Raw genomic sequence first — 12,122 nt, 5'->3', positions numbered from 1 at the left:
CTCGGGTTTTATTCTTCAGCAGCATCTGGACTCTGAAATTACAGAATGCAGTGTCTCCCGCGCTCTCTCTCTCTGTGTTACCGTCACTGTTTCAGCCTGCAGTTCACACAGCCCAGCCCCCTGCAGAATCTCCCTTGCTCAGGTTCGCCTGGGCCTTGCAATCTCGCGGGGAGGGCCTCTCCGCCGCGGCCTCCCGCTCTCCGCCCGCCCTGGGCCGCTCCGCGCCGTGCTGTCCCGAGCGGGGAGCCCCCTCCGAGGCAGAGGCCCCCGGCGAGCTCGGGCGTTCGGGCGGCAGGCGCCACTGCGGCCTGCCAGCGACGGCGCCTCGTCCCGGGGACGCTCGAACCGGTTGTCGTGCGCCCCCGGCGGCCGCTTGCAGAGCGTTCCTTTCCTTCGGCGACCTTCACAAGGGCTGCGATTCAGCCGGCAAACGCGGAAGGGAGCTCCAGAGGCCGGCAGCACTGGCGGCGATATCCCCGGTGCTGCGGAGGCCTGGGCAGGCCTGCTCCTGCTGAAGATTGGATCTGCAGGGTGTTGGGAGGCTGCCTGGGGCGTGGGTGGGGAGGTTTGGCTGCTCGCTCGGGTCGACCAGCATTTCCCCGCGCCCAGCCATCCGCGGGGCCTCGGAACGGGGAGAGAGAGGATCTTCCCCGCCGGAGCGCTGGTGGCTCAGCGTCCAGACTCGTGGGTCACCTTTTAGGGCGTTTGTTTCCCTTCCTCGGTACCCCCGCTCCAAATTTGGCCAGCCCGCGCGAATCCTGCTCGTAGAGTTCGTTTAGCGGGCCTCGACGCGTCCTGCTCCCGCTTGACTGGAACGGGCAGGCTTGCGTGACGAGGACGGCTCGTGTCTCTAGGAGCTGGGGAGCGGTCGAGACGTTTCTTCGGTCCCCGGGTACGGCCTGGGTTATAGTTCGCGGCTGAGACTGAGCGTGCCCCACGCGGTGTCCTGGGCCACATTAGTCAGTTTTTCCGTCTCAGCTGAGAGTTGCCGTGTCTCCGTCGGCCGTCCCTGGATCAAGGACCCCCGGAGTGGGACAGGTCGAACTCGCGGAACAGGGCTGCGCGTACGGCTCTCCCCGCAACAACGCGGGTTCTCGCCGCCTGGGGCTCAGGCCCGCAGCAGAGACGGGAGGCGGGGAAGCTGCTCCCCGGCGCCCACTGTCGTTTCTCCAGGCTCTGCGGTCGTACGAGGCCGGGCTGTGTCTACACGGGGACCGCCTATTGTCCCACCTTTTCCCCTTGCGGCCCTCGACCCCACACTCACGAGTTCCCTCACCGCGGGTGTTAACAGGAAACGGAGCGAGTAAGAAAGGAGCCCCATGCGCGTCTCCAGTCCTGCCTGGGTTCGGCGGTCAGAAGCGCGAAACAAATATTTGAGATAGAAAGCGTCCGCGGCCGTCCCGTGGATGGCTCTAAGGAAACGCGAGCCTGGCGCCCCTTTAGTCTCAGAAGAGCCTCTGAACACGCGTGAACGGGAGGATGCGGGAGAGAGAAATGCAATCTCCGGCGCACTCGGAGGGAACGCGTGCGGAGTGGTGACGCTGTGCCTTCTGCGCCCTACGATCCGGATTTGTTCCGGTGGCGTTCATGCCGGGTAGTTGTATCTGGGTGATCATCGCCGACAGGTCGACTAGATAGCCAGACAACTTTGGTGCTTTGAAATCTGCTATAATGCAGGTTAGTAGGGAGAAGGTAGGGACAACCCACTCCAATACTCTTTCCTGGAAAATCCCAGGGGCGGAGGAGCCTGGTAGGCTCCAGTCCATAGGGTCCGACAGGACTGACTTCACTTTCACTTTCATGCATTGAAGAAGGAAATGGCAACCCACTCCAGTGTCCTTGCCTGCAGAATCCCAGGGACGGGGAAGCCTGGTGGGCTGCCGTCTATTGGGTCACACAGAGTCGGACACGACTGAAGCGACTTAGGAGCAGCAGAAGCAGGTTTTAGTAAGTGAAAGAAATCTATAATAACGAAAATTACTAAGCGTTGTTACTCGACGATACTGTAATTATTACTGTTGTCTGTAATTTTGAAGTTTATCCACAGAACAGCTGCTCAAAGATGACCAAACAGGAGTTTCAGTATGTCTAAGCACTTGTTTAAAAGCAGAGAAAACTGCAACCCAGGAGGCCTGGCCCATTCCCCGCAGCAGCCATTTGGGAAATCCAGACCCCCAAACTCTGCTGCAGTAGGCCTCAAGGTCCCCTCTGGGTCAGTGACTGTTTGCTTCTGTATCCTTTCCAACTGGCAACATCGCTGGGCACATGCTCCTCTAAGCAATCCCATGGGCGCCTCTCTTCCCCGCAGCCGCCCTCCAGCTTCCCTAGGCACTAGCTCTGAGCAGGACGTGCCTTCCTGGTTTGCTAGCACTCCTATGCGTACCCCTAGTCTCAGCCTAATGCAAGTGGTGCCGGCTGACCCCTTGCAACCCAAATAGTAGCTGGGAAATGCACCTACTCGTGTATTTTAAGGTCTTTTATAAACATGATAATGGAAGCGTAATATTGAGTGAGGAACACGTGTAACATTGTTGATTTCCTGTTTATAGGGCTCTTTATAACTTTTCCATCCTAAAACTAAAGCTATTCAAGGAGGGGAGAGAGGCTCAAGAAGCAAGTGATATACAAATATGAGATACATATTATGTAAGTAATTATGGCTAATTTGGATTGTCGTATGGCAGAAACCAACAGAAAACGGGAAAACAATTTTCCACCGATGAAAAAATTTTTGAAAGAAATAATACTAAAGCTATTCGAATGCCTTTTTGTATGCAAAGACTTAGTTCCACATTACTCTTTTCACTTTTTCAGCAGAATTCGAAGACTGGCATGACAAGAGGTTTTGACATCTTTTAAAAATTGCTTTCTAGAAACATATCCCTTTATGTATGTGTGTACTGCTCACTAGTCTTGAGTTGTCGTACTTTGAAAAAAATTAAATGTGGAAGGGATTGTTTTATTTTTTGCTTTGAGACCAATATTTTATGTTTTCGTGTTTTTTATTCATTACGGAATCTGAGTTGTGTGTCCTCCGATTGATACTCGATAAAGACTCAGAGGGACCATTCAGCAGCTGTGGAACTTTCTATGTGAGTAGCTGCCTCCTTTCTGACGCCCTGCCACACAGATCAGAGCCTCGCTGGTCCTAGCTCACCCCTGTTCTCAATTCAGATTCTGCCAGAATGTTCATGGGCTCCTCTGCCTGCAGTTGCAGCGTGAAAATCGCCTGAAGGCAGAGAGCGGCGGAGTCATCAGGTTGGTGTGTGTTCACCTTCACGCGAGGAACCTAGCCCCGGAACCCCCACACTGCCTGCGGTTCAGGGTCTGAGAATAGTTTCCTGTTTTGTTCAGCTTTCTAATTCCCAATGGTAGGTGAGCAAGTAGACACTGTTCCTCTTACCGTTGCAGGAAGGGGAACCCTCTGCAGGGCCCTAGAGTGGGCTCACACGCGCTGACAAAGCAAGAGACTTGGCTGGAGGGGCGCCCGGGAGGACAGCAGCAGGGTGAGGAAGCCCCAGGGGCCCTCTCCACCACGTGACCTGCGGTCTCAGGTTTTATGGTGATGGGGTTGGTTTCCAGGCTGTCTCTGGCCAAGCATTCTGACTCAGGGTTCGTTTCATGCATTTTGTTCAGCTTTCTAATTACCAGTTACTACTGCTGAGGAAGTCCAGACACTCTTTGTATTTATTTGGAAGCAGAAAAAATCACCTAACCACCCGTGCTTGAAGGTGTCTTTTGTTTCATAGTCTTTGTTTTGCTCCTGAACATGTTAAAATAAAATGAAATAGCACAAGACACACTTAGATGGCTTTCCTCAACCCCTAGAAGAACTTTATGCCAATAAATTGGGGGTAAGGTCTTGGGAGTCTCTGAATTTGAGTCCTTCAGGTACTATCAAGTCACGAAGGCAGTTTTTGCTCCTGTTTTCATAAGATCTGTTGATGTAATAAGTCGCACTAAATTTTCCCACAGCTTATACTGTGGAGAATTTTTTTTTTCCTGAATCCCAGTGTCCATCTTCTTGATGGGCAAAAAGCATGATAATACTACATCATCCACCCAGGGCCCTGCTGTGTGGGAAAGTATGTCCTGAGGGAGGACAGTTCCCCCGGCATTGTCAAATAAATAAAAGCAACATGTAACAAAACACCATGCTTAATATACACTATTTGCATTTTTAATTAGGGCATGAAGGAGAAATATACTTCCATGTTTGCTTACAAGGAACTCTAGAAGGATCCGTGAAAACAAAATACTACCTGTGGAGGGCAGATGGCCCTGGACACACAGGCTTAATGACAGGAGGCACAAGTTAAGGCAAGTATATAATATATCTCTCTACTGTTAACCTCTTTGGAATTTTCAGTAAGTTGAATTTTTTAAAACCTCCAAAGAATACAATGCATTTTACTGTTTTTATTTTACGATATTATTTTACTGTTTTTACCAACTGAATGAATTTCTGGTTTGTTTTACCATGGCTCTTGTTGGGCTTCTCTAAAATGTCTATTCACGAGATTTTTCTGGTGGTTTTGATGTTTTTATTTTAACTTTGATAAGAAACAAAAATTTTTCTCAACACCCTAGGTAGTTCAGCCTTTTCTTTTTTCCTTCTATCAGATGCTTTGTATACTTTGTGGGTTTGGGCACTATTTTCATAACTTTTGTTTGCAAGAAAGAGGATAAAGCTTCGCTAGTTTGCTAGGGTTGCCAGAATAAAACACTGCAGCCTGAGGCTTAAATAACAGCGCTGCATCCAGGTTATCCAGCCTCATAGCATCCGGCTGTGCAGAGTTCTCCCGCAGTGCTCTGCTTTGTCGTATCAGCAGTTATGTTTCCCCTTTGTTACTGATTTTACTTGTCTTTTCTCTTAGTCAATATAGCTAAAGATTTGTTACTTATGTCAACCTGGTTGAAGTAACTTTTGTCTACAATTGATTTCTTTGGTTTTCCTCTTCTGTATGTTTATCTGAGAGCTAATCTTTACTATTTTCATTCCTCCTTCTAGCTTTGAGTTTGGTTTGATCTCCCTTTTCTACCTACGTGTAAAGATAGGTTGCTTATTTGAGCTTTCTTTCAAACGTATGCATTAGCAGCTTTACATTTCATTGTTGGTGATGTTTTTGCAGAATCTCATACTGCTGGGGTCCAGCCCCCGTAGGATCCAGGGGAACCTGAAGGAAAAACGGTGTCGGTGATTGATTTAGGAGAGATAAGGAAAGAATATTATAGATGAGAAAATAGAGGAGAGAAAGAGGCTGATATTTTTTGGTTTACATAGAAAGCCAATAAAACTTCGAGACAAGAAGTTTGCCCCGTTCACGGAGGACACAGGTGCCTTCCTGGTCTCCCAAGGGAATGAAGACGCAGAAGGTCTTCCCGTTCAGGTCTTAGAAACCCGGGCAGATAAGAGAACGCAAGGAGCCTCTATGCTCCAGGGATCAGCCTGAAAAAGAAAGTAAGAGAGAAAAACAGAGAAAAAAGAAAAACACGGGGTGACCAAGCTTCTTCAAGCGAGGCCCATTGTTTTCATTTTTAAAAGGGCCTTTTATACCTTTACTTGTACATAGAGGGAAATGAAAGATGCAAAGTCATACAGAGTCAGCCCAAACATTACATCTGTTTTGTCTTTATCAAAACCAGGATTTTTTCTGCAAACCTTTCCCATAAACAATATTGTGTACATTATCTTCTGGCCTTGAAGGCCTGTGAACATTTTATGACCCTCTTTTGATAAAGGCTGTTCAACCAGAAAACTTACTTTCCCTTGAAATGTTTTTTCTTATATTTCTAATCTATGTCAGCCTCAAAAAGTATTAAACAGAGTTACATTATCACGAAGCAAAGATGCAGTGAGTTACAAGAAAGAACCAATTAGCTCAAAAGTCTGATGTGGTTAATTTCAGGCTACACCTGTTTTTCTTACTTTCCAACTCTGTTAACTAATGCACTCCCAGGTGCACAGTGGATTAGAGACATGGGAACTCAGCAGCACGCATTGGCCCAACAAAGACATCCTATGCCTAGTACTACTCGAATAACTGTTAACTCTTTGAAAGGCTCTATGTTTTAGGCTTTCCATGCCTCTCACAGTTTGGAAGATGTAAATAATCATATGCATAGCTGCAAGAGTCTGGATATATCTGCCAAGCAAGCTAAAATGCTAACAGAGGGGGTTTGATTTGAAATATTTCTCTCATGTCCAGGAGACTGATTAGCTATAGCCCTGAGTTGATTTTCTCCAGTGAAAGGTGATCAGGGTTAGCCCCCTGTTAATGTCAGAGGAGTTGGTGAAAGTCATGAAGTAGTAAAATAGACAGATTCTGTTTTGGGGTAGATGCTCGAGAAAGCCTAGGGAGCCCGTTGAGTTCTGAAGCCTTGCTTAACAGTTCTCTTCCACATGACCTTGTCGTGGGTGGGATCTCCCGTGGTGGCTCCCGCACTATACATTTTGGTATGTTTATATTTCGGTTTGTCCCCAGGTATTCTCTAAGCTCCTTTCTTATTGCTCTTGCTTTTAGCCTGCTGGTTACGCAAGAGTGTGTTTAATTTCACATGTTGTGGGTCTTCCCACCTTTCCTTCTGCTATTAACTTTTCGCTTCATTGCATTGTGACAGGAAACAGTGCCTTTGCAGGATTTGAGTCTATTTATAGTGGGCTTATTTTCTGACCTAACATATGGTCAATTTTGGAGAATGTTCCCCGTGCACTTGCGACAAGTATGGAGTCTGTCTCTGCCCGGGTCACACGGTGCCCTAGCTGCATGGTTCTCAGGGGTCACCTCTCACTGTCGGGCGCGGCTGTTGGGTCGGGCGGCCATTTTCATGCATTACTCACAGGGGGAGGTCACTGGGACAAAAGGGACTCCTTTCTGTCAGCCGGTGACTCTGAGTACCCCATTCTATGGCAGATAGGCCGACAGTGTGCTCTGGTACGTCCCGGGAGCCTCTCTCAGACTCACCCCTTGGCTACATTCTCAGAAACTGGAAAATTTAGCCCTGCAAAAGGCCTGGCCCAAATACAAACTCAGTTCAGTTCAGTCGTTCAGTCGTCTCCAACTCTCTGTGACCCCATGGACTGCAGCACGCCAGGCCTCCCTGTCCATCACCAACTCCGGAGCTCACTCAAACTCATGTCCATCCAGTTGGTGATGCCATCCAACCATCTCATCCTCTGTCGTCCCCTTCTCCTCCTGCTCTCAATCTCTCCCAGCATCAGAGTCTTTTCCAATGAGTCAACTCTTCGCATCAGGTGCCCAAAATATTGGAATTTCAGTTTCAACATCAGTCCTTCCAATGAACACGCAGGACTGATCTCCTTTAGAATGAACTGGTTGGATCTCCTTGCAGTCCAAGGCACTCTCAGGAGTCTTCTCCAACACCACAGTTCAAAAGCATCAATTCTTCTGCGCTCAGCCTTCTTCACAGTCCAACTCTCACATCCATACATGACCACTGGAAAAACCATAGCCTTGACTAGATGGACCTTAGTCGGCAAATTAATGTCTCTGCTTTTGAATATGCTATCTAGGTTGGTCATAACTTTTCTTCCAAGGAATAAGCGTCTTTTAATTTCATGGCTGCAGTCACCATCTGCAGTGATTTTGGAGCCCCAAAAAATAAAGTCTGACACTGTTTCCACTGTTTCCCCATCTATTTCCCATGAAGTAATAGGACTGGATGCCATGATCTTAGTATTCTGAATGTTGAGCTTTAAGCCAACTTTTTCACTCTCCACTTTCACTTTCATCAAAAGGCTTTTAGTTCCTCTTCACTTTCTGCCATAAGGGTGGTGTCATCTGCATATCTGAGGTTATTGATATTTCTCCCAGTAATCTTGATTCCAGCTTGTGTTTCTTCCAGTCCAGTGTTTCTCATGATGTACTCTGCATATAAGTTAAATAAGCAGGGTGACAATATACACCCTTGACATACTCCTTTCCTATTTGAAACCAGTCTGTTGTTCCATGTCCAGTTCTAACTATTGCTTCCTGACCTGCATACAGATTTCTCAAGAGGCAGGTTAGGTGGTCTGGTATTCCCATCTCTTTCAAAATTTTCCACAGTTTATTGTGATCCACACAGTCAAAGGCTTTGGCATAGTCAAGAAAGCAGAAATAGATGTTTTCTGGAACTCTCTTGCTTTTTCCATGATCCAGTGGATGTTGGCAATTTGATCTCTGGCTCCTCTGCCTTTTCTAAAACCAGCTTGAACATCAGGAAGTTCACGGTTCACGCGTTGCTGAAGCCTGGCTTGGAGAATTCTGACCATTACTACCGTGTGAGATGAGTGGAATTGTGCGGTATTGAGCATTCTTTGGCATTGCCTTTCTTTGGGACTGGAATGAAAACTGAACTTTTCCAGTCCTGTGGCCACTGCTGAGTTTTCCAAATTTGCTGGCATATTGAGTGCAGCACTTTCACAGCATCATCTTTCAGGATTTGAAATAGCTGAACTGGAATGCCATCACCTCCACTAGCTTTGTTCATAGTGATGCTTTCTAAGGCCCACTTGACTTCACATTCCAGGATGTCTGGCTCTAGGTGAGTGATCGCACCATCGAGATTATCCGAGTCATGATCTTTTTTATACAGTTCTTCCATGTATTCTTGCCACCTCTTCTTAATATCTTCTGCTTCTGTTAGGTCCAGACCGTTTTTGTCCTTTATCGAGCCCATCTTTGCATGAAATGTTCCCTTGGTATCTCTAATTTTCTTGAAGAGATCTCTAGTCTTGCCCATTCTGTTCTTTTTTTCTATTTTTTTGCATTGATCACTATAAAAGGCTTTCTTATCTCTTCTTGCTATTCTTTGGAATCCTGCATTCAAATGGGAATATGTTTCCTTTTCTCCTTTGCTTTTCACCTCTCTTCTTTTCACAGCTACTTGTAAGGCCTCCTCAGACAGCCATTTTGCTTTTTTGCATTTCTTTTCCATGGGGATGGTCTTGATCCCTGTCTCCTGTACAATGTCACAAACCTCATTCCATAGTTCATCAGGCACTCTATCTATCAGATCTAGGCCCTTAAATCTATTTCTCACTTCCACTGTATAATCATAAGGGTTTTGATTTAGGTCATACCTGAATGGCCTATCGGTTTTCCCTACTTTCTTCAATTTCAGTCTGAATTTGGTAATAAGGAGTTCCTGATCTGAGCCACAGTCAGCTCCTGGTCTTGTTTTTGTTGACTGTATATAGCTTCTCCATCTCTGGCTGCAAAGAATATAATCAATCTGATTTTGGTGTTGACCATCTGGTGATGTCCGTGTGGAGAGTCTTCTCTTGCGTTGTTGGAAGAGGGTGGTTGCTATGACCAGTGCATTCTCTTGGCAAAGCTCTATTAGCCTTTGCCCTGCTTCAGTCCACATTCCAAGGCCAAATTTGCCTGCTACTCCAGGTGTTTCTTGACTTCCTACTTTTGCATTCCAGTCCCCTATAATGAAAAGGACATCTTTCTTGGGTGTTAGTTCTAAAAGGGCCTGTAGGTCTCCATAAAACCATTCAACTTCAGCTTCTTCAGCGTCACTGGTTGGGGCATAGACTTGGATTACCGTGATATTGAATGGTTTGCCTTGGAAACGAACAGAGATCATTCTGTCATTTTTGAGACTGCATCCAAGTCCTGCATTTCGGACTCTTTTGTTGACCATGATGGCTACTCCATTTCTTCTGAGGGATTCCTGCCCGCAGTAGTAGATATAATGGTCATCTGAGTTAAATTCACCCATTCCAGTCCATCTTAGTTTGCTGATTCCTAGAATGTCAACGTTCACCCTTGCCATCTCCTGTTTGACCACTTCCAATTTGCCTTGATTCATGGACCTGACATTCCAGGTTCCTGTGCAATATTGCTCTTTACAGCATCAGACCTTGCTTCTATCACCAGTCACATCCACAGCTGGGCATTGTTTTTGCTTTGGCTCCATCCCTTCATTCTTTCTGGAGTTATTTCTCCACTGGTATCCACTAATGTGTTGGGCACCTACTGACCTGGGGAGTTCCTCTTTCAGTATGCTATCATTTTGCCTTTTCATACTGTTCATGGGGTTCAGGTATGAGTGAATGGTTTCGGGGGGAGCACCCGGGATGAGGAACGAGGCCTGAGCCCAGGACTGTAGAGTCCAGGCTGCCTCCCGCCCCACTTGGCTCTGGGTGTGGAGCACAGACACTGAGGGGCTGGGATGCCAGTTGCCAGCCTGGAGGCTGTAGTTGGAGGGGGCAGAAAAGCAGGAGGTGTGGCCCATCTTTATTTCTAGAGACGTTCACCTTTCTAACTCCAGAGACTAGGTTACAAGGAAGACTTGATTTCTGTGGTTAAGCAATTCTAATTCCTTGGCCTTTCCATCCAGATTTCCTTAAATGATGGATGTTCTATTTTTTGAGCGATAACACCACGGGGAGTTCTACAGCTTATTTGCGTTGAATAGCTCATCTCCAACTTCCTTCCAAGTCCCTGCAGATTTATCTCATTTCAAAAACATCAATAACCAAAACACAAGTTGCCGATTGCCTTGTGTGGTTGTATTAGAGTTCACCTACCTACTTCCTCTTAATGGCTACAATTCCAAATGCCCTGCTTTTATATTAAGTAATACTGGTCTCAATTTTTTTTTTATTACACATGAATTTGCACACGTGTTCCCCAGATACCCGTTTGTTATCATGGGTCTTTGTGAAATATGTAAAGATCAGTTTGTAGTCAAGCTTATGGTTCATTTCTTTGATGATTTCTAGACTTAAAAAGTGCTTTACAAGGACTCCATTCTGAAGTCAGAGTATGAATGATTCATAGATGTCTCCGATTACTTTCATGGTTGCAGTTTTACAGTCCACGCAGTTCAAGTCCGCCTTGTTGCACCCGCCGCGAGGGGAGTCTCGAGGGGGGCCCGTCTCCGCAGAAGCGCCCAGGGAGCTCTTTCCCACTCCCCGGCGTCCCCTCCTGCTCCAGGGTCCCGGGGCGTCCCCGAGGCGCCTTGTGTGGAGCCGGGAGCCGCTCCAGGGCAGACGGCCCGGGACGAGCTAGGGCGTTTGCCGGCTCGGCTGTGTCCTCCGCGTCCTGCCGGTGACAGGGATCCACCCTGGGGCCTTCCAGCAGGCTGTCCGGAGCCACCCGACTGCCGTTCTGAGATCGTCCGTTCCCTCTGGTGGCGCTCGTGGGAAACAGCCTGCCTGCCAGTGCAGGAGATGGAAGAGACGTGAGTTCGACCCCTGGGTTGGGCAGATCCCCTGGAGGAGGGCATGGCAACCCGCTCCAGGATTCTTGCCTGGAGAATCCCACGGACAGAGGAGCTTGGTGGGCTACAGTCCACGGGTCGCAGAGTCAGACATGACTGAGCTACTTCGCTTTCACTTTCGCTTTGAATCAGTAATTCTAAATCCGTTAACCACATGTTTGAAAGTATCTTCTGCTTCATTTTCTCTGTTTTGCTCTTGCAAATGTAAAAACAAAACCAAATATCAAGAGACACACTAAAACAGGTTTTGTTTTCTGTTTTTCCTGGTTGAACTTTATGCCAACAAATCCTAAGTAAGGACTTAGGAAGCTGCAGTAAGTCAAGGCACCAGCAAGGCCACAGGATCTGCGATCAGCAGGGGTCTTAATGGCCCCAGAGAGCCTTTTTTTTTTTTTTTTTTTGCCATGCCATAGGAGGTGGATGCAGTGGCTGAGGGGCCAGAGAGACCCCGGGACTTTAATGACACCAGTGAGCCAGCTAAGATGCAGAAAGCTGGGCCAGGTACAGCCGTTAGGCCAATGCGAGCTGAAACATATTTAATTCTGAATTTCCAGAACCATTACCCCCCCAAAAATGTTCACCTTCTTCTCATATTCACATAGAAAGATTGCATAGACTCTTTTGCCTAGAAGTTCTGCTTCCATGGAAGAAAGCCACCGGGAAGATTGCTTGGAGAATTTAAGAGAGTGTGTTTTTTAGGTGGAGAAAGAGGAAGTGAGTAAATGGTAAGTGCGATTCAGAAACGGAAAGGGGTCTGTGTGGACCCAGCAGGCTCCCTGCGGTGGAAGGCAGGCCATGCGCTCACTCTCCTTCCCCCTTTCGCTGGGGTCACGTTTACCAGGACTTAGGTAGCTCCAATGAAAACTGCAAGTACAGGGGCTGCC

The 12,122-nt window shown here is 47.4% G+C and overlaps 1 protein-coding gene across 1 annotated transcript; it reads left to right on the top strand.

The window, feature by feature from the left end:
• The first annotated feature begins 428 nt into the window (after positions 1 to 428).
• Positions 429 to 7,816, top strand: LOC132659361 (uncharacterized). The gene is made up of 4 exons (XM_060411535.1): positions 429 to 3,092; positions 3,175 to 3,258; positions 3,412 to 3,506; positions 4,189 to 7,816. The coding sequence occupies exon 4, from the start codon at positions 6,726 to 6,728 to the stop codon at positions 7,704 to 7,706; it is 981 nt and encodes a 326-aa protein (XP_060267518.1). The 5' UTR covers positions 429 to 3,092; positions 3,175 to 3,258; positions 3,412 to 3,506; positions 4,189 to 6,725; the 3' UTR covers positions 7,707 to 7,816.
• The last annotated feature ends 4,306 nt before the right edge of the window (positions 7,817 to 12,122 follow it).

This window comes from Ovis aries, chromosome 2 (assembly GCF_016772045.2).
Source record: "Ovis aries strain OAR_USU_Benz2616 breed Rambouillet chromosome 2, ARS-UI_Ramb_v3.0, whole genome shotgun sequence".
Lineage (NCBI taxonomy): Eukaryota > Metazoa > Chordata > Mammalia > Artiodactyla > Bovidae > Ovis > Ovis aries.
Note: the sequence above shows the minus strand (reverse complement) of the source record. Positions and strands in the feature narration are given on the sequence as shown.